We start from the raw sequence: 22,225 nt of genomic DNA on the forward strand, positions 1-22,225 counted from the left end.
CAGACAGTATACGGGGCAGAAAATGCCCGGAAAAGTTAAGGGGAGGTTGGGGAAAGTCGCGGATCGTCACTCACCAGACAGGGGAGTTGGCTTCTATTTGCAGATGCGTCGCCCGCCAGGAACTGGATCCCGCGATTACGCGGCTGGGCGCGGTTGATTTCTTCATTTCAAAAAAAATTTAAAAGAAAAATAACTATTACACTTTATACTACGCAGACGGACTAAACTCCATAAAGAAGATTATAGGGATAGCATCCCTTATTTAAGCGACTACATAGTCGGTTGCGGCCGGATGGAAGTCTTGCAGTGTCTCGTCGACTCGCCGATAATCGCGAAATGGCCCGTCTGCAGTCGCGACGCGAAGTGTCCCGCGGAGAACCGCGTCTCGTAATTAAAAGTAAATCTTGAACAATTTTGGGGGGGAGGGGGCTGGGAGTCTGGACCGAAAGGTCCCGAAGTTCCCCGAGAGGGGATGTCTCGAAGTTGGTGGCACTGGCCGACTTTAGCGCTACCTGTTGAGAGGTGTCTGAAATAAAAAGAATCGACTCGCCCAAGGCGTCTGCTTAAACCAAGGGTTAAAGGGCGCAGTCTAGTGCTACACTCTGGCGGCCAAGATAATAAGTTACTGTTTCTGCCGCGAGATGTCGTGGGGTGGTCCAACTTGGCACACACATTTTTTATGCGAGGCGTCCTTGGAGACGGTCGCTGCCTGCTGGGGTGTATGACCGGTCATTGGCCTTAGGCGAATTCTTAGAACTGAGTGGGGAAGAGGGGTGGAGTAAGAGGGGGGGAGAAAACGCAACGACGCTGGGAACAAGCATCCATGACGTGCTTCCAGGGGAGTGAACCTAATACGTATTCGTGACAGTAAAGGCTATGGTCAGCTCGTCTCTGAGAAATGGTAACAGCTCGTCCAGAGCTGCTGTAGGCGGTTTTAGTCATGAAGTGAAGTAACGTTACAGGACTGGGACGTGCCTGTAAGCGAGGGAAATTTTAAGCGAGCTGCCAACAAAGTATTAGATCTGCAAAATATCAGATACGTCTCTGGGAAAGGTGACTACTGGCACAAAGTTTAACTTAGGGGAGTACACCAGACTAACAAAGTGTAAATCGCCCTTTAGTAACCAAATTATAGAGCAAATAAAATTTCCAAAAATAATTTAAAATGATAATAAAAATTTAAAACAAATCGTGTCGAAATGCCTAATTTCCGGCACAGTACTACCTGGTGCAGTAACCAGTTGTTGGGCATTTACCACAGTGAAACAGTGGCTGGGTAGTGGGTGTATACCACTGTTTTCTACCTGACACTATGGCCATAAGGTGGGAATGTGCCACTGTGCACTACCTGGTACTGATTCCAGCAGGTGGGAATGTGCTACAAGGTACTACCTGGTACTGAGGCCAGCAGGTGGGAATGTGCCACTGTGCACTACCTGGTACTGAGGCCAGCAGGTAGGAATGTACCACTGGGTACTACCTGGTACTGAGGCCGGCAGGTGGGAATGTTCCACTGTGCACTACCTGGTACCGAGGCCAGCAGGTGGGTGTGCCACTGGGTACTACCTGGTACCGAGGCCAGCAGGTGGGAATGTTCCACTGGGTACTACCTTGTACCGAGACCAGCAGGTGGGAATGTGCCACTGTGCACTACCTGGCACCGAGGCCAGCAGGTGGGAATGTGCCACTGTGCACTACCTGGAACTGAGGCCAGCAGGTGGGAATGTGCCACTGGGTACTACCTGGTATTGAGGCCGGCAGGTGGGAATGTACCACTGGGTACTACCTAGTACCGAGGCAATCAGGTGGGAATGTTTTACTGTGTACTTCCTGAAGTTGTGCCCAGCAGGTGGGAATGCACCACTGGGTATTTCCTGAAGTTCTGTCTAGCAGGTGGGAATGTGCCTCTGTGCACTACCTGGTACCGAGGCCAGCAGGTGGGAATGTGCCACTGTGCACTACCTGGTACAGAGGCCAGCAGGTAGGAATGTACCACTGGGTACTACCTGGTACTGAGGCCGGCAGGTGGGAATGTGCCACTGTGAACTACCTGGTACCGAGGCCAGCAGGTGGGAATGTGCCACCGGGTACTACCTGGGACTGAGGCCGGCAGGTGGGAATGTGCCACCGGGTACTACCTGGTACTGAGGCCGGCGGGTGGGAATGTGCCACCGGGCACTACCTGGAGCTGTGGCCGGCAGGTGGGCACGCTGTACGAGTTGTTCGTGAACCTGGGCGGGGTGCTGGCCACGGTGTTCGGCGTGCAGGCCGTGCTGGGCACGGAGAAGGACTGGCCCTACCTGTTCGGCCTCATGTCGGTGCCCGCCGCGATGCAGCTGGTGTCGCTGTGCTTCGTGCCCGAGTCGCCGCTGCACCTGCTTGCCTCCGGGGCCGGCGACGACACCGACGCCAGAGAAGGTACGAGTTTCATTCCTGTACGTGCCCTCTGTTACAGCATGTACATACCTACAAGAATGTACCAGTTATAACATTCAACAGTTGTGATTGGAAGCATTGTAGAGTGTTGGTTTAAGGTTACAATTAAAGAGTAACTTTAAAAAAATGTTAAATAAGCGCATGCGCTAATACTACTATTGAATATATATTCAATGATACTACTTTGTTTTGTTTTTTTCTCGCTTTCAGCGTTAAAATTTGCCCTTTCGCCAATTTGTAAAGGGTGAACCTGTGAACTTTGTTTGGCAGCAGGATGGAGTCCCTCCCCGTTGGAATATCTTTGTACGAGAATGGTGGATCGACCAAGTCTCTGACCGTTGGATTGGTCGTAATGGTCGAGACGACAGAGCTCTTTTTTTTTCGCTGGCCTCCACGTTCGCCTGACATAACGGCATGCGATTTTTTTTTTCCTTTAGGGCTTTATGAAAGATCGTGTCTGCGTTCCCCCGCTACCTAATGATGCGGCCAGGTTTGAGACACAGAATTGAAAAGGTTATTTCCTTCCTTTACTCCAGACGTGTTAACCAAAGTGTGGGGAGAATTGGACTTTAGATTGGATGTGTGCCCCATAACTAGGGACCGGAAAAATTCGCGGTTTCGATGACCTTCAGGATAGACTATAGGCCTACAGTCCTGTATATACCAAGGAAAATAACGCCAGTTCATTGGCTGCTGACCTGAGAGTCATCTCTACTGTTTTGTCTGTGATTCGATACTTCTTTGGTTGAGGGTTTCTCATTGGCCTAGAGCCGTGGAGGCGAACACTGAGCTAATAGCAAAAGCAGCTTAAAGGTATAATTATGTGAATTCCAGCGCATCATGAAAAGAATTCGCGAATTTTTCCCGGTCTCTACACATAACTAAAGGTGCACGTATTAAACATTTAAAAAAACTATGTTAGTTTACGTTTACTTTGATGTATTATTTGTTATAAATAATCTAAATTGAACTGTTATAATATACCTTTGTAACTAGGACATTCTTTCATGGACACCCTTTTTCACAGTGGGCTCCAAAACACCTGGTTACCTACTTGAGCACGTATTTACACTTGAAAACAATACCTACCTTTCCTGCATAATATTTTACCAATAAAGACCTTAAAATATTATTCTTAATCACTGATTTAAAGATTATTTTTATAATAATGGAATCTCCTGTAACAAAGGTGTTGAAGAAATTAATTTTGCAGTCAACAATTTGGAAGCATCTTCCTGTCAAAGCCAAAAAAACATGTTACGACGACAATTTTTGAATTTATTATGTTATCCCCCAAAAATAAAATTATAATGTGTACCACGAAGTCCCAGTTCTCCGCTCCTCGCTTGTTTGAAATTCTTTTATGTTCAACCCGGGTATTCCAGCAGACCATCGAGTAGTTCTGTAACTATCCCACTTGATTGATGCATTCCTTGACTAATTGTCAGATCTAGTGTTTTCCCGGTGCCTATGCTGGTTTTACGTGGACCCTCCTTAGCTATCATAAGTCTGTATTTTAAGAAAGTGGAGTTATTAAGGCCTGTATCACACTACACGTTTCTGCCTCCGCGACTACTCTTCCACAGCTTTTTTTTTGCTGGATATTCTTTTGACTGTTTTTCATAGAGTGCACATTGCAGGTCTCTCAAAAATGCATTAAGTCTATTCATAAAAATCTAAATTGTAAACAATTGATCTAGAAACTGTCAAACGGTCCAGACAAACCGCATAAGTGTGACATCGGCCTTATGGCGCCAACAGCTGTTCCAGAAGAACTAATTGGTTTGGCAATCTCTCAAAAACAAAATGGATACTTTCTGTGTTTATCTCGTGAGTTTCAACCACGTTAACGTGATATCTACTGTGTTGTTACTTTAATTTCCAAACATTACATTGTAAATCAATAAGCCTGTGAAGTGCAATAGTTAGAATAGGAACATTTGTCGTCTTTGAGACTGCAATTGGAGGTGTGAAAATCATGAACGTTTACAATACCTAATATGATTTTAGACTTTTTTTATAATAGTTCCTGTTAGTTCAGTGGGTTTGCATTTTGGGTTAATTTATAAGAACGTAGTAATATAGCGAAACCGTCTAGATAATGATTTAGTGAGGCGGGGTAATAAGTGACTTTCGCTGGTGCTTATAAAACACGCGTTATTATTTATTTATTTTTTGCCAATTTTCATTCTTCTAAAAATACAGTTCGAAAACTAAATACGGAAATAGAACTATTCATCTGCACCCAGCGTAAACAGACACCGCTGGGATACCTTGAGGAGTTTTGAAATAGCGTGGCTTCCTCTGAAGCTCTGGACACCGTATGCGTGCCCGGGTAGGTGGTAGGGAATACTTTTCTTACGGTGGGAAGCCTGCTACGTGATTACGAACACGACATTTTCTGTTAAACTCCGACCATCGATGATGTTCTGACGGTATGCTCCGTAACCTCTGAGTATGAACACACATTCCGGACAGTATTTATCGCACCGGTATATAAAGTAGTTTTATATATATATATATATATATATATATATATATATATATATATATATATAAAGTAGTTAAATAAACACGTGTGTGTGAAACGAATAAGAGGTTAGCGATATTTAAGTATAGTAAGTATTAAATTATGTGAAATGTTAGTGGCACAATTTTCTTTTTATCATAGCTAAAGTTGTTGAAGAGCCTAACATATTAACACTGAAGATATTTGAGGTTAGGTTCTGTTTGCAGTAAAATTTTTATTTATGATTTTATGTTTGCTATGGCAATGAACAGGTATTGCAACATTGACAAAACAAATTTATTTTACTCCATCTTAAAATTAAAAAGTAAAATTTTTCAAACAAATCTCAGATATTTTGAATAACTAAAATATAAATAAAATGTAAAAAAAAGTATATTTAACATATGAGTGAAGCAAATCCTTCATATTTCACTGACACATAGTTTATTTAACACGCACGTTAATTATTCAGGTTTTACTGGCAGTTTCACGTCACTGATTCAGTGCCGTAGACACGATTCAGTGAAGGACAGGGTACAATATAGTTGCAATATGTAACATTGGTTATTTTAAAATCACAGGGAATATTATACTTTCATAACCCCAACGTTTACACGTAGAAATTCAAGTAGTGATTTTTCTTGATAAAAATTTGAACATTTCACATTTCAATTTTTATTTAATAATATTTTTTTAATTTCTGGTTATTAAGTCAAATAGTTGGTGATTTTTATTCAAAAATTTAAAAAAAAATACATATGCTAGTGTTATTAAATACATAAAACCCGCGTGTTGGGTTTGTGTGGGGATAAAAAACATGCTGACGTTAAGACCTGTGCAGATCGGCATTAAACAGAGACTGACGCTTCTCAGGGGCGCAACAACAGGGGGGGCAAGGGTATTCCCCCCCCCCCTTCTGAAACTTTGAAATGGGGGCAAACGGGGGCAAAGAAAGTGCTGAGTAATCAATTTTTAGATAATAAAATTGCTTAAATAGCACCATTTTCCACCTTGAAATACAAATGTTCTCGGGGGAGGACCCCCGGACCCCCCGCTTCAATAGGGGGGTAAGATGATTCTTTATAAAAAGGTATATTGCCCCCCCTTTGGAAATTTAGTTGTTGCGCCCCTGACGCTTCTCGAGGTAAACTGGAAAGGAGATGCGTATGGCGGCCCACTAATGAGGACTATATTCTCCCTAAACTGTTGTACTTGTCTTGCTCTGTGCTCGCTGCTTGCCGGACAAGGGGGCGGGAGGGAGGTCGGGTCACGCGCTAGCAGCGGCCCCGCCGGGTGGTCAGATCGATTTTTAATCACCCCCTCTCCCTTTTACACACACACACACACACACACAATCACACAACTAAGGAGGGCTGGACAACACACGAGTTTAACCATTTTAAGAAAAATCTTGAAATAACTTACTACTACAGCATGGTTTAGTCAGGTAGGCGATGTGTATAGTCCAAAAATCTCAAATTCCTGAAATAAAATATTTAATTAAGAAATAGGTGGTCAAACATTGATTAAAATTTGTATTGGATATATATTTGTTTTTTCAGGAAATTTCACAAACCAGCTGTAAAACATCCAACATAGTCAGGTTTTCAAAAATGGTATTTTCTGCATCCTCCACAAAAAAAAATCTAGAATGCCAAAATTGTGCCAACTTTTTTTTTTTTTTTGGAATAAATGCACAGCTGTATGACATCAAACTTTATTTCGAAGTCAAAAATTATTTGTAGTCGCCAAGCTTCGCAAACGAATTTTCAGTCAGTTATTTCACAGTCCCCGTTACAAGCACAGAACAGGAGGTTAGCGGCCTGGGACTGCTCCCGGGGGTCCGCTACTGTTGGCCAGTCAGCTGTTGACCAGAGCCCCGGGCTGTGTCGGCAGTTATTTAACAGTCCCTGTTACAGGCACAGAACAGGAGGTTAGCGGCCTGGGACTGCTCCCGGGGGACCGCAACTGTTGGCCAGTCAGCTGTTGACCAGATCCCCGGGCGGTGTTGGCAGTTATTTCACAGTCCCCTTTATAGGCACAGAACAGGAGGTTAGCGGCCTGGGACTGCTCCCGGGGGTCCGCTACTGTTGGCCAGTCAGCTGTTGACCAGAGCCCCGGGCTGTGTCGGCAGTTATTTCACAGTCCCCGTTACAGGCATGGAACAGGAGGTTAGCGGCCTGGGACTGCTCCCGGGGGTCCCCTACTGTTGGCCAGTCAGCTGTTGACCAGAGCCCCGGGCGGTCTCGACAGTTATTTCACAGTCCCCGTTACAGGCACAGAACAGGAGGTTAGCGGCCTGGGACTGCTTGCGGGGGCCCGCTGATGTTGGCCAGTCAGCTGTTGACCAGAGCCCCGGGCGGTGTCGGCAGTTATTTCACAGTCCCTGTTACAGGCACAGAACAGGAGGTTAGCGGCCTGGGACTGCTCGCGGGGGCCCGCTGATGTTGGCCAGTCAGCTGTTTACCAGAGCCCCGGGCGGTGTCGGCAGTTATTTCACAGTCCCTGTTACAGGCACAGAACAGGAGGTTAGCGGCCTGGGACTGCTCCCGGGGGTCCGCTACTGTTGGCCAGTCAGCTGTTGACCAGAGCCCCGGGCGGTGTCGGCAGTTATTTCACAGTCCCTGTTACAGGCACAGAACAGGAGGTTAGCGGCCTGGGACTGCTCCCGGGGGTCCGCTACTGTTGGCCAGTCAGCTGTTGACCAGATCCCCGGGCGGTGTCGGCAGTTATTTCACAGTCCCTGTTACAGGCACAGAACAGGAGGTTAGCGGCCTGGGACTGCTCCTGGGGGTCCGCTACTGTTGGCCAGTCATTTGTTGACCAGAGCCCCGGGCGGTGTCAGCAGTTATTTCACAGTCCCTGTTACAGGCACAAAACAGGAGGTTAGCGGCCTGGGACTGCTCCCGGGGGTCCGCTACTGTTGGCCAGTCAGCTGTTGACCAGATCCCCGGGCTGTGTCGGCAGTTATTTCACAGTCCCCGTTACAGGCACAGAACAGCAGGTTAGCGGCCTGGGACTTCTCCCGGGGGTCCGCTGATGTTGGCCAGTCATCTGTTGACCAGAGCCCCGGGCGGTGTCGGCAGTTATTTCACAGTCCCCGTTATAGGCACAGAACAGGAGGTTAGCGGCCTGGGACTGCTCCCGGGGGTCCGCTACTGTTGGCCAGTCAGCTGTTGACCAGATCCCCGGGCTGTGTCGGCAGTTATTTCACAGTCCCGTTACAGGCACAGAACAGCAGGTTAGCGGCCTGGGACTTCTCCCGGGGGTCCGCTGATTTTGGCCAGTCATCTGTTGACCAGAGCCCCGGGCGGTGTCGGCAGTTATTTTACAGTCCCCGTTATAGGCACAGAACAGGAGGTTAGCGGCTTGGGACTGCTCGCGGGGTCCGCTACTGTTGGCCAGTCAGCTGTTGACCAGAGCCCCGGGCGGTGTCGGCAGTTATTTCACAGTCCCCGTTATAGGCACAGAACAGGAGGTTAGCGACCTGGGACTGCTTGCGGGGTCCGCTACTGTTGGCCAGTCAGCTGTTGACCAGAGCCCCGGGCGGTGTCGGCAGTGTTACAGCCTTGTTCATTAATCAAACCAAAGCAGACAGAAAGTTAACCACGCTAAATGCTACCATTTTTGTTACAGCACTGCGCTCTGATTACCATTTTTGTTACATTGAGGCAGTGTAGGTTAATCAGATTAAGTACATAAATACTACTATAAAAATTATACACTGCTGTAACGTTGGATCTTTTAGTTTCACAAGGACATGAGGAATGAACAGAATCAAGGTGTGATTCCGTCTAAATATAAATAATTACTCCATATTTATTTAAGGAAACTTATAACAGATATTAAGATGTGTTAAAATACAATTTCAATTACATAATTAAAAGAGCCTTCGGATATGTTAAAAAATTATGGGCCGGCCCTAAATTAGATTATTAATGTTTCACTTAATATAAATAAACAAACTCAATTAAATTCAAGAAAAATAAATACAAAGCGGTATAACAATCCCAATACCGACGGTGAAAGTCCAGAACGAAAGTGTTATATAGTTCTTATTTCTTCGAACGTAGTAATTTAAATGTTGTTCCAAGAAGGTTCATAAATACTGTAGCACCGGAGGTCTGATGTTTGCTGGCCAGAGTTCAGCAGTCAACATGGCGTCAGGATGCCTGTTTTTTGGGGAGGGAGTGAAAATGTGGTTAGTTCCTCATCCGGCTCTTGACCCTGTCTGTGAACAGTCCGAATCAAACATGATCATAACCGGTACACAGACAGTTAGCAAACTGGGCAGAAAATGCCCGCAAAAAGATAAGGGGAGGTCGGGGAATAAAGCTGATTGTAACTCACCAGACAGGGAAGTTGGCTTCTAGGATGTGAAGCGTAGCACGTCCGGATCTGAAGATCCCGGAAACGCGGGAGGCGCGGACGTTTCCATCATTTCAAAAAAAATTATTTAAAAGAAATAACTACTACTCTGTGTACTGTACAGACAGATTAAACTACTTAAAGAATAAATAGGGATATCACCCTTTGTCTAATCGACTACATCGTTGGTTACGGCTGGACAGAAGTCTTAAAGTACGTCTCGCCGATCCGCCGATAATCTAAAACAGTCCGTCTGGAATCGCGACACGAAGTGTCCGCGGAAAGACCGCGTCTCGTAATTAAAAGGAAAAACTCAATCAAAAGGTGGTGGGGGAGACTGGGGCGTCCGGACCGAAAGTTTCCGAAGTTCTCCGAGTGGGAATCACAAAAAACTCTGACTTCGATATCTCGAAGTTGGTAGCACTGGCCGATTTTAGCGCTACCTGTTGAGGGGCGTCTGAAACAAATAGGGATCGACTCGCCCGATACGTTTGCTACAGCCTGGGGCTAATGGCTCAGTCGGTGCTGCTGTCTGGCGGCCTACAGGGGAAGGTAGCTGGGAGGTTAGCAATATCGCTACCAGATGTCGCGGGCGTTATTTCCACTAGCTGGCGATAAGAGAAGAAGTTACTATTTCTGCCGCTAGATGTCGTGTGTGGTCCATCTATGCACATATTTTTTCTATGGCAAATCGTCCTTGAAGTAGGCCACTGCCTGGCGGGTTCACGTCAGAGCAATGATCCTAGGCTGAATTCTGAGAACCAAAAGGGGGGGACTGTGGGGTGAGAGTGGACAAAAAACACAACGAGGCTGGGAAAGAAGGTCCACGGGATACTCGTTCGTGCCGACACTCGCTGGTTTCAGCGGGCCTCTAAGATATAGAGCTTGCAAGCCATAGCTGTTCAATGCAAATTTAGTCATAAGAGAATTAAGGTTATAGGCCCACGGGCGTGACTGCAAGCGGCTGAAATGTCATCCGGGCTGCTAAAGATGTCTTAGACTTGCAAAAGATCAGATTGTACCCTGAGAAAAGGTGCCTAGGTCCACTGCCGCAAAGATTAACTAAGTACAGTACACCAGCCTAACAAAGTGTATATCACCCTTTTGTAGCTAAATTATATACGCAAAAAATAAAATTTCAAAAATTAATTAAAAATTATAATAACAATTTTTAAAAACGTGCCGAAATAGCTAATTTCCAGCACAGAAGTTATTTCACAGTCCCCATTACAGGCAGAGAACAGGAGCTTAGCGGCCTAGGAGTGCTCCCGGGGGTCCGCTACTTTTGGCCAGTCAGCTGTTGACCAGAGCCCCGGGCAAAATCGGTAGTTATTTCACAGTCCCCACTATAGGCAGAGAACAAGAGGTAAGCGGTCTGGGACTGCTCCCGGGGGTACGCTATTGTTGGCCAATCAGCTGTTGACCAGAGCCCCGGGCAATGTCGGTAGTTCTTTCACAGTCCCCATTATAGGCAGAGAACAAGAGGTTAGCGGCCTGGGACTGCTCCCGGGGGTCTGCTACTGTTGGCCAGTCATCTGTTGACCAGAGCCCCGGGCGGTGTCGGCAGTTATTTCACAGTCCCCTTTATAGGCACAGAACAGGAGGTTAGCGGCCTGGGACTGCTCCCAAGGGTCCGCTACTGTTGGCCAGTCAGCTGTTGACCAGAGCCCCGGGCGGTGTGAGTAGTATTTTCACAGTCCCCGTTACAGGCACAGAACAGGAGGTTATAGCCTGGGACTGCTCCTGGGGGTCCACTACTGATGACCAGTCAGCTGTTGACCAGAACCCCGGGCGGTGTCGGTAGTTATTTCACAGTCCCCGTTATAGGCAGAGAACAGGAGGTTAGCGGCCTGGGACTACTCCCGGGGGTCCGCTACTGTTGGCCAGTCAGCTGTTGACCAGAGCCCCGGGCGGTATCGGCAGTTATTTCACAGTCCCCTTTATAGGCACAGAACAGGAGGTTAGCGGCCTGGGTCTGCTTCCGAGGTTCCGCTACTACTGGCCAGTCAGCTGTTGACCAGAGCCCCGGGCGGTGTCGGCAGTTATTACACAGTCCCCGTTACAGGCACAGAACAGGAGGTTAGCGGCCTGGGACTGTTCGCGGGGTCCGGTACTGTTGGCCAGTCAGCTGTTGACCAGAGCCCCGGGCGGTGTCTGCAGTTATTTCACAGTCCCTGTTATAGGCACAGGTTAGCGGCCTGTGACTGTTCGCGGGGTCCGCTACTGTAGGCCAGTCAGCTGTTGACCAGAGCCCCGGGCGGTGTCGGCAGTTATTTCACAGTCCCCATTATAGGCAGAGAACAAGAGGTTAGCGGCCTGGGACTGCTCCCGCGGGTCTGCTACTGTTGGCCAGTCAGCTGTTGACCAGAGCCTCAGGTGGTGTCGGCAGTTATTTCACAGTCCCTGTTACAGGCACAGAACAGGAGGTTAGCGGCCTGGAACTGCTCCCGAGGGTCCGCTACTGTTGGCCAGTTAGCTGTTGACCAAAGCCCCGGGCGGTGTCGGCAGTTAATTCACAGTCCCCGTTACAGGCACAGAACAGGAGGTTAGCGGCCTGGGACTTTTCGTGGGATCCGCTACTGTTGGCCAGTCAGCTGTTGACCAGAGCCCCGGGCGGTGTCGGCAGTTATTTAACAGTCCCCATTATAGGCACAGAACAGGAGGTTAGCGGCCTGGGACTGCTCGCGGGGTCCGCTACTGTTGTCCAGTCAGCTGTTGTCCAGAGCCCCGGGTGGTGTCGGCAGTTATTTCACAGTCCCCTTTATAGGCACAGAACAGGAGGTTAGCAGCCTGGGACTGCTCCTGCGGCTCCGCTACTGTTGGCCAGTCAGCTGTTGACCAGAGCCCCGGGCGGTGTGAGCAGTATTTTCACAGTCCCCGTTACAAGCAAAGAACAGCAGGTTAGCGGCCTGGGACTGCTCCCGAGGGTCCGCTGATGTTCGCCAGTCAGCTGTTGACCAGAGCCCTGGGCGGTGTCTGCAGTTATTTCACAGTCCCCGTTATAGGCACAGAACAGGAGGTTAGCGGCCTGGGACTGTTTGCGGGGTCCTCTACTGTTGGCCAGTCAGCTGTTGACCAGAGCCCCGGGCGGTGTCGGCAGTTATTTCACAGTCCCCGTTATAGGCACAGAACAGGATATTGTGGACTAGGACTGTTCGCGGGGTCCGTTACTGCTGGCCAGTCAGCTGTTGACCAGATCCCTGGGCGGTGTCGGCAGTTATTTCACAATCCCCGTTATAGGTACAGGTTAGCGGCATGTGACTGTTCGCGGAGTCCGCTACTGTTGGCCAGTCAGCTGTTTACCAGAGGCCCGGGCGGTGTCGGCAGTTATTTCACAGTCCCCTTTATAGGCACAGAACATGAGGTTAGCAGCCTGGGACTGCTCGCAGGGTCCGCTACTGTTGGCCAGTCAGCTTTTGACCAGAGCCCCGGGCGGTGTCGGCAGTTATTTCACAGTTCTCTTTATAGGCAGGGAACAGGTTAGCGGCCTGGGACTACTCCCGGGGGTCCGTTACTGTTGGCCAGTCATCTGTTGACCGGAGCCCTGGGCGGAGTCGGCAATTATTTCACAGTCCCCGTTACAGGCACAGAACAGGAGGTTAGCGGCCTGTGACTGTTTTCGGGGTCCGCTACTGTTGGCCAGTCAGCTGTTGACCAGAGCCCCGGGCGGTGTCGGCAGTTATTTCACAGTCCCCGTTATAGGCACAGAACAGGAGGTTAGCAGCCTGGGACTGCTCGCGGTGTCCGGTACTGTTGGCCAGTCAGCTGTTGACCAGAGCCCCTGGCGGTGTCGGTAGTTATTTCACAGTCCCCGTTATAGGCAGAGAAGAGGAGGTTAGCGGACTGGGACTACTCCCGGGGGTACGCTATTGTTGGCCAGTCAGTTGTTGACCAGAGCCCCGGGCGATGTCGGCAGTTATTTCACAGTCCCCGTTACAGGCACAGAACAGGAGGTTAGCGGCCTGGGACTACTCCCAGGGGTTCGCTATTGTTGGCCAGTCAGCTGTTGACCAGAGCCCCGGGCGGTGTCGGCAGTTATTTCAAAGCCCCCTTTAAAGGCACAGAACAGGAGGTTTGCGGCCTGGGACTGCTCGCGAGGGTCCGCTGCTGTTGGCCAGTCAGCAGTTGACCAGGGACCCGGGTGGTGTCGCAGCGCTGATGTGGCTGCGCGACACTGACGACGTGGACGAGGACCTGCAGGAGCTGGCCAGCGAGCTGTCCCCCGGGGAGCGGCCCATGCTAGGGCTGCGGGAGCTGCTGGCCGAGCCTGCGCTGCGGGAGCCGCTGGTCATCGCGCTCGTCGTCATGGCGTCGCAGCAGCTCGCCGGCATCAACGTGGTCAGCCTCCCTGCTTCCCTTACCTCACTGCACTGCACTGCGTCCTCAGCTTAGCATTGCGCTTTTTTTTAACTTATACACATACAAAATAATGACATATACAAATAAGACATATAACACATACTAATAATGACATATACAAATAATAACATACAGAAATAATTACATATACTAATAATGACATATACAAATAATAACATACAGAAATAATTACATATACTAATAATGACATATACAAATAATAACATACAGAAATAATTACATATACTAATAATGACATATACAAATAATAGCATAGGTACAGAAATAATTACATATACAAATAATGACACATACAATATATAAACATATACGAATAATGACATATACAAGTAATGGCATATACAAATAATGACATATACAAAATAATAACACATACAAGATAATAACATAAACGAATAATAATATATACAAATAATGACTTATACAATAATATATACAAATAATAACATATACAAATAATGACATATACAAACAATGACATATACAAAGAATGACATATACAAAATAATAACATATACAAAATAATAACATATACAAAATAATAACATATACAAAATAATAACATATACAAAATAATGACATTTAATCATAACGATGCGCTTGCACCACGCTGGAAAAAAAGTCGGTCTACATACAAATATGTGCTTTGAAATAATATAATTCGGTCACTGATATTGAAATGCCGGTCCATGAAACTTGAAAACATTTATTTCTTGTGAATATTAGTGATGGAAATTGTGTAATATTAAGGGTGTTAATATATGTGAATGCCTGGTAGTTTTCAACACACTTTGTTCGTGACTTATGCATGAGTTTCAATGTCGCGACTAATGAAGTTAGCTCCGCACTTGGACTGGCCTAATTAGGTCGTGTATGTTGCGCTGTGGGATGCCTGAGAACAAAGCTAGGTTACACACACACACTTCAACCGACAGCATGGGGATAAAAGAAAGTATTTTGGAGATTATATTGGCACATAACATTCTGTCGAGAACAGACTAAGAAAAATTAGTGTTCGAACTGTGGAAATAATTTTAAAGAATGTGTACTTTATGGAAGTTGTTTTGTTTAGCGACTAAAATCAAAGCGTTGTCAAACATAATTTCCACAATGTTCAGGTTGCTACAAAATGGCAGTGGCGAGTTAGAAAATGACATTCAACTACGTAACATCTTGCGCCATCTCCTGAACGTTCTAAACGGCAAAAAGTACCGAATAATAGCTTCTTCTGCAGAAATAACGGCTTTTCGGAAACAGGCGAACAATAACTACTGTGAAATGTTGGTGCGGTTAGGTACATAATTATGTACTCCTTATAAATTTTTTTTTCAACATTCCAAACCTATAAAAATTTCACATCAGTTATAATTCGCCTTATTTCCGAGAATACAATACTGTACATCGCACGAGCCACTTTGCGAAAGCCAATCTCCGCACAAGTGGCTACAATCCACAAACCACTACTCTACAAAAGACTACTCTACACAAGCTGATACTTTGCACAAGCCACTACTCTGCAACAAGCCGTTGCTGTGCACAAACACCTACTATTAACAAACCGCTTCTCTTCATAATAAATTACAATACCCAAGCTGCTACTCTGAAAAAACTGCTACAGTGCACAAGCTGCAACAATGCTCAAGCCGCTACTCTGCAAAAGCCACTAATCTTCACAAGCCGCTACTCTGCACAAGCTGCTATAATACACAAGCCGCTACTCTGCACAACCGCTACTCTGCACAAGTCACTACTCTTCTCAAGCCGCTACTCTGCACAAGCCGCTACTCTTCTCAAGCCGCTACTCTGCACTAGCCGGCTACTCTGCACTAGCCGGCTACTCTGCACAAGCCGCTATAATACACAAGCCGCTACAATGCTCAACCCGCTACTCTGCAAAAGCCACTAATCTTCACAAGCCGCTACTCTGCACAAGCCGCTATAATACACAAGCCGCTACTCTGCACAACCGCTACTCTGCACAAGTCACTACTCTTCTCAAGCCGCTACTCTGCACAAGCCGCTACTCTTCTCAAGCCGCTACTCTGCACTAGCCGGCTACTCTGCACTAGCCGGCTACTCTGCACTAGCCGGCTACTCTGCACAAGCCGCTACTCCGCACTAGCAGGCTACAATGCCGCAGCTAATGGGGCGCGCTGCTCACGGGGTGTCGCTGCCGGCAGGTGATGTTCTACTCGACCAAGATCTTCGTGGCGGCGGACATGTCGACGCGCGACGCGCAGCTGGCGACGCTGGCGGTGAGCGTGGTGAAGATGCTGTCCGTGCTGGTGTGCACGGCGCTGGTGGACCGCGCGGGCCGCCGGCCGCTGCTGCTGGCGGGCTACGGCGGGATGTGCGGCTCGGCCGTGCTGCTCACCGTCATGCTGCTGTTCGTGGTGCGTCGAGCCGGCCTGTTGCCCTGTTGCCATGTTGCCATGTTGCCATGTTGCCATGTTGCCGTGTTGCCATGTTGCCATGTTGCCACCCCACGAGCCTCGGCTTCCCCTTGTGGCACTTCTCGCCAAACTTTCTGCTTGTCTGGATCGTTCATTCGTTTATTTAATTGCACTGTAAAATTAAATTAATGGAGTACACACGTTGCGAATTACTAGTTTCCAAAATTCGGATTTAAAAAAAGAAGCGAAATTAATTGAGCTATTTATTTACTAGTTAATGTACAAAGCATCTTTCTGTCCTTATCTGATTCTATATTTCTTTATGTATAACTTTAAGTGTTAATCTATGTATATATATACCTCTCTATCTATATAAAAACCTTCCTCAATATACTATACATATATTCATATATGTGTCACTATAGCAATTAAAATTAAAATTCTAGGTTTAACTTAATTATGCTTTTATATTTTTTTACCTGTGACAGTTTTGACTTAAGTATATAAAAGCACGCACGCGCGTATTCAAATGCAATGTTGTGTCAAAATTTCAAAGCAAGCGGTGAAGAACTTACAGAGATTTAGGATTTTGAACGACCATTTACATTTTTATTTATATTTATGTGAGCATTTTGGTCCCCAAAATTATGAAAAATCTGTATTTATTACAGAATGTTTGTGTGACCCATGTTAATATTATAAGAAATGTAAAATATTTAAAATGTTATCATTTCAAAATATATTATAGGATAATATAGTGTTCAAATAATTATCTTCCTAAACATGCAAACATACTGCGTGGGTTTAACGTCCTACAGACGGCGAGCTCATGAGACGATACTTTCAAAAACATAGCCAAGCAAACTGGGAAAAATAATCTGCCATAACATAAAACTAAAGGTATCTGAGACTTCTTGCAAACGCAGGAACGTTGCAACGTATTTCCATTTCATATTCACGAAATTACTCTTACCAAACGCTGTATACCGATATCAAAAATACGGGTGAACATTATTTATTAAAAAAAGTATCTGATATGATATCGCATCAGTAATTCGGATCTCCTCTCTGAACAGTCATAGCGAAAATGTACCTGTGAGACCTGCAATGTCTCCCACTGGAAAGCAGGAAACTCATACTGAAATGGAAACCGACAGTGTCGATAAATTCTGAACGCACTGGCAGCGCAGTAATGCATCAACAACCGGAATCCACTCGAGATATATGAACGCGAGAGGCAACAGATTGGTGCTGGATTACAGAAAGTCCTAAACACTGCAGCAAGGCCTGTGGGTAGTGACTTAGCCAGCGGGGTGATTACGAACACAACCATTTTCTATAAACTCCAACTATTGATGACTTTAGATCCCAACCACTCCTTCACAAGATGCTAGCCACTGACCTCCCTGCTGGCTGGGTCCCTGCCCCTCCTTCACAAGATGCTGGCCATGGACCTCCCCCTGGCTAGGTCCCTGCCCCTCCTTCACAAGATGCTGCCCACTGACCTCCCTGCTGGCTGGGTCCCTGCCCCTCCTTCACAAGATGCTGGCCACTGACCTCCCCCTGGCTAGGTCCCTGCCCCTCCTTCACAAGATGCTGGCCATGGACCTCTCCCTGGCTAGGTCCCTGCCCCTCCTTCACAAGATGCTGGCCACTGACCTCCCTGCTGGCTGGGTCCCTGACCCTCCTTCACAAGATGCTGGTCACTGACCTCCCCCTGGCTAGGTCCCTGCCCCTCCTTCAGAAGATGCTGGCCATGGACCTCCCCCTGGCTAGGTCCCTGCCCCTCCTTCACAAGATGCTGGCCACTGACCTCCCTGCTGGCTGGGTCCCTGCCCCTCCTTCACAAGAAGCTGGCTACTGGCCTATCTTTGGGAACCGCGGTGTTGCGGCTGCAGGAGCAGGCCACGTGGGTGCGGTGGCTGACGGCGCTGCTGCTGATGCTGTTCGCGAGCTCCTTCTCCGTGGGGCCGGGCGCCATCCCCTGGTTCCTGGTGGACGAGCTGTTCAGCCACTCGGCGCGCGCCTCCGCCAGCAGCGCTGCCGTCTGCCTCAACTGGCTCTGCAACTTCGTCGTCAGCATGGTCTTCCTGCCGCTGCAGGTGCGAGCTCCCGCGTCCATCCGTCATCACCGGCGTGTCACGCTATTTCCATGAGAGAATACTGTTAGCGTTGTAGAGCGTTGGTCCGAGCTCTCAATGGATGATGAACTCAAACAGTACTCGACAAGCGCTTTTCCAGTACTGCTTTGATGTATTCTCGCTCGCAGCGACGCTTAAGGGTAAAGCGTTTTTGTGTTCTGCAATTTCCCAAGAGCGAATCTGTAATTTCAGTTTATCGTGCGTTTTGTTCAAAGTTTAATTGTGATCCCCCGTGTAGCATAACGTCGAAACGACCGAATGTGTTTGTAAATGGAATAATGCATGGGTAGGGACTGGAAAAATTCGTGAGTTCAATGCCCTCTAGGATAGACTCCACGATTCCCTACGTATTCGGGCAAATGCCACATGCGCATTGGCTAATTAACTTCTGAGACCTGTCAACGAGAATGCTTCCGATTAGATACTTCTTTGGTTGAAGGGTTTTTCACTGGCTCAAAGTCCTTAACATAAACTGTGAGCCAATCACAGAAGCAATATGAAGGTACAGCTGTTTGGATCCTAGCATAGCGCGAAACGAATCCGCGAATTTTTCCGGTCTCTATGCATGGGATGTCCATAAGTGTCTGTACAGGATGTCGGCTATGTCAGAGCATCTTACCTGCATAATCCTAAGAAATATGTTCGGAAAGCCATTATTGAACTTCAGTTGCCAAATACGACCATGTGGATGATGCATGTACGTCCGTACGGTTTCAGTTCCTACGTGCTTTTCAAGCCAGATGGTTATTGTGTACGTTGTAATGTTGCTCTTCAATTGTTTGAGCGGGTAGATGGCTTTCTTGGTCGTGTAGTGTTCAGTTATGAGTCATTTTTTTCATCTAGATGGGAAGAAATACCCATAATGTTCGTATCTGGGGGTCAGAACATCCTCATAAACTAGTGCAACACAAAAGATATTCCCCAAAATTAAACGTTTTCTGCGCTGTGTTCCGATGATAAATGTACGGATCATTTTGCTTATGTGGATATGTTGAAAATATGGCTCTTTCCCCAATTAGTATAGGGTGAACTAGTATAGGTGAATTAGTATAGGATGGAGCCCGTCCCCGTTGGAATCTCTTTGTACCAGAGTGGCTGAATGTTTAAGTCCCTGACCATTGGATTAGTCGTAATGGTCGAGACGACCATTCGAGCGTGAGGTGGCGCGCTTCTGAAACGTTCAGTTTAGTTCAAAAGTCTTTATTTATGCATTCGCGTTCACCTCATATAATGCCATGTTTTTTTTTTTTTTCCTTTGGTGCTTTATAAAAGATAGTGTCGAAGTTCCGCCGCTACCTAATGCTTTGCCAGAATTGAGACACAGAATTGAAGAGGCTATTGCTTCCATTACTCCGGATGTTAGGTTAGATGTGTGCTGTAAAACTAAACGTGCTCATACTGAACATTAAAAAAAAAATCTAGGTTAGTTTACCTTCAATTCGATGTTTGATTTGTTATAAATAGTCTAAATTAAACTGTTATAATATACCACTGAAACTATGATATTCTTTTATGGACAACCTGTATTTTTTCGCGAAACAATCTGGTGACTCATTAGACTGCAATAAATAATAATTCCTGCGAAGGCGATTTTGCTTGCAATTGGCGGCAGTCTACAAGAGAAGCCAATCCCCTATTTGGCCGGGCCAGTCAGGACATGTTTGCTTCCGCATGGCCTTATTATGTTTTTTAAAAAAATAGTGTATCCCCAAAATAAATTGGCCCGTATCGCTCATATTACTCAGCTGTTAAAGTTCTAGAAATTGGTTGAAAGCAAATCAAGAAATAAAAATGAAATCATAAACCCACAGATAACAAGCCTAAATTAGCCATGTCAAACAGATAAACACAGCGATTAACCTAAACAGGTGTTATGTACAACACAACGACGACAGCACAGACACATTCAAACTTAAATATCAGACAGCACACGGGAACAAATGCTAGTTTCCGAAACGTCGCAACTATTTTGTCACATGAAACCTACAGTGTTTGTCGGTGTTTTCGTCGTTGTGTTGTCCATAATACCTGTTCATCTTCATCGTGGTGTTCGTATATTCGCTGCGTTGTCTTCCTGCATTTACTGTTATTGTTGAAACTGTCTCGTCATTGTTAACCCACTGTGTTCATCTGTCCTGTTATTTGTTTTTTGACGTGACGTCTAATAAATCGATGAACGCCGGTTGCACGCACGAAAAAGTGTCCCGTTACGCGCATTGTCCCGTTACGCTGTGTCCCGTTACGCTCAGTGTACGCTTGCGCCGCACATAGCTCTCTTCCACTCGATTGGAACAGCCATCGATTTGACTTTTTCGAGGCACATTAAACTTGAAACACTCCCATTCGTTTCCTACTTTTCCTATCATCGTCCTATCCTTAACAGAATAACACAGATTGGAAGAAGTTGAATAGCAAACATGTATAAAAGTTATAGTTAAAATAATCTCTTCGTTAAAGTAACAAACATATTTGAATTAATGAGTGCAAATAAAAGTGAATTCATCAATTAAATTGTAGATTTCATTCACTCCTTTTTTGTAATCCATACAAAATAGTGATAATTCAATAAAAATGATTTAATTTTATTCATAAAAGTATGCAATCATTTCATCATTGTTTTGTTATGACGTCACGTTAAACTATCGTCCGTAAACCGACTTTACAGACAACCATTTTTTTTTCCCTACATTCCTTCCACGGAATTCTTGTTTGAAGTTGGAATGTGTGCCGTGGTTGTGTTGCAGATGGTGATGCACTCGTATGTGTTCCTCATCTTCGTGGTGCTGCTGGTTGTGTTCGCCTTCTTCGTGTTTGCCAAGCTCCCCGAGACGAAAAAGAAACCAATAATAGAAATCACGGAACTATTTGAATAACAACTATCGTCTTTTGTAAAACCAATTAAGACAATTAAATGTCCCAACATTTTTTTTTTAGACAGTTTAGTACTAAACTATTTTTTTTGCTGTCCTAGTAGACGCATAGTTAATTTTTATGATTTATTTTCGTCTGTAACCGTGTTCGAATGAATGGGTCTGAGAGAAATATACTCTTTCTTGAAAATACTTTTCATTTATTAATTTATTTTTTGCCTTACTATACTTTAAAGAAAGTTGCTGTTGGTAATAAACTATGTGCATATTTGGCTAAATCTATTTGTAACACAAACATTAACACTACAAACATTTTATAGTTTAAAAAGTAATAACTTTTGGGTCTCTATACGGCAAAACAATGTTTCTAATGTGCTAAGGAGTCACGCTGCTATGAGGGGCTGATTGGTTTCAGTCTTCATTATAACGTTCAATATGACATAAACTCATAAACTACAGCAGCAGTTTTTTTTCCTAATTGTCTTCTTTGGCGTTTCACTGAAAAAAAAAACGTAACACAAAAATCGTTACAATAAATTTTCCATGTTAAATTTTCTTCGATATGAAATGTGTTTGCAAGGTTCAGGAAATAAAAAAAAATTAAAACAAAATACAAAAACATTCTGGCTTGTTCTAGAACTCTATCCGTGCTCAACAAATGAGAAGTTCACAAGCTGGCAGAAGCTTCTGGGGCGGTTATCAACTCCTCCTAATCTGTTTGGTGCTACTCGCTGAGCGAGTGTCACTCGCTCGTCCGGGACTCGAACCAGCTACGTGCGTTGTTGTCCTTCTTTGCCCCGCCGTCACCTTGTAGTCACTCGCCGTTAACTCGTTTTCTTAAATTAATTTACTCGCCGCCATTGGACTCGAGCCCAGGACCCTCTGCATTGGTGACGTCATGACATCGCCTCGGCTCGGGGCTTAACCCTGTGGTGACGTCATTCTTCGGCCGACCCGGGGGGGGGGAAGGGGGCTCTCGATGCTTCTCGAAGTCGCGGTGTATTCTCGTCGTGTCTCTGCACAATCCGGGGTACCTACATGTACCGTCGCAGAGGCAACGGTCGTTATTAACGAGAATATACTTCTCTCTCCTCGTCGAAGAAGGGCGGGTTGCATAACCCGCCGGGC

The 22,225-nt window shown here is 46.1% G+C and overlaps 1 protein-coding gene across 1 annotated transcript in view; it reads left to right on the top strand.

The window, feature by feature from the left end:
- The window catches only part of LOC134542060 (solute carrier family 2, facilitated glucose transporter member 1-like), a 37,355-nt gene extending 16,068 nt beyond the window's left edge, over positions 1-21,287 (top strand). Inside the window, exons 5-9 of the mRNA XM_063385983.1 lie at positions 2,202-2,418; positions 13,467-13,651; positions 15,874-16,086; positions 17,985-18,188; positions 20,972-21,287. Coding sequence (XP_063242053.1) covers positions 2,202-2,418; positions 13,467-13,651; positions 15,874-16,086; positions 17,985-18,188; positions 20,972-21,100 — 948 coding nt within the window. The 3' untranslated portion in view covers positions 21,101-21,287. The remainder of the gene's footprint in view (positions 1-2,201; positions 2,419-13,466; positions 13,652-15,873; positions 16,087-17,984; positions 18,189-20,971) is intronic.
- Positions 21,288-22,225: the final 938 nt, after the last annotated feature.

Source organism: Bacillus rossius, chromosome 1 (assembly GCF_032445375.1).
Source record: "Bacillus rossius redtenbacheri isolate Brsri chromosome 1, Brsri_v3, whole genome shotgun sequence".
Classification (NCBI taxonomy): domain Eukaryota; kingdom Metazoa; phylum Arthropoda; class Insecta; order Phasmatodea; family Bacillidae; genus Bacillus; species Bacillus rossius.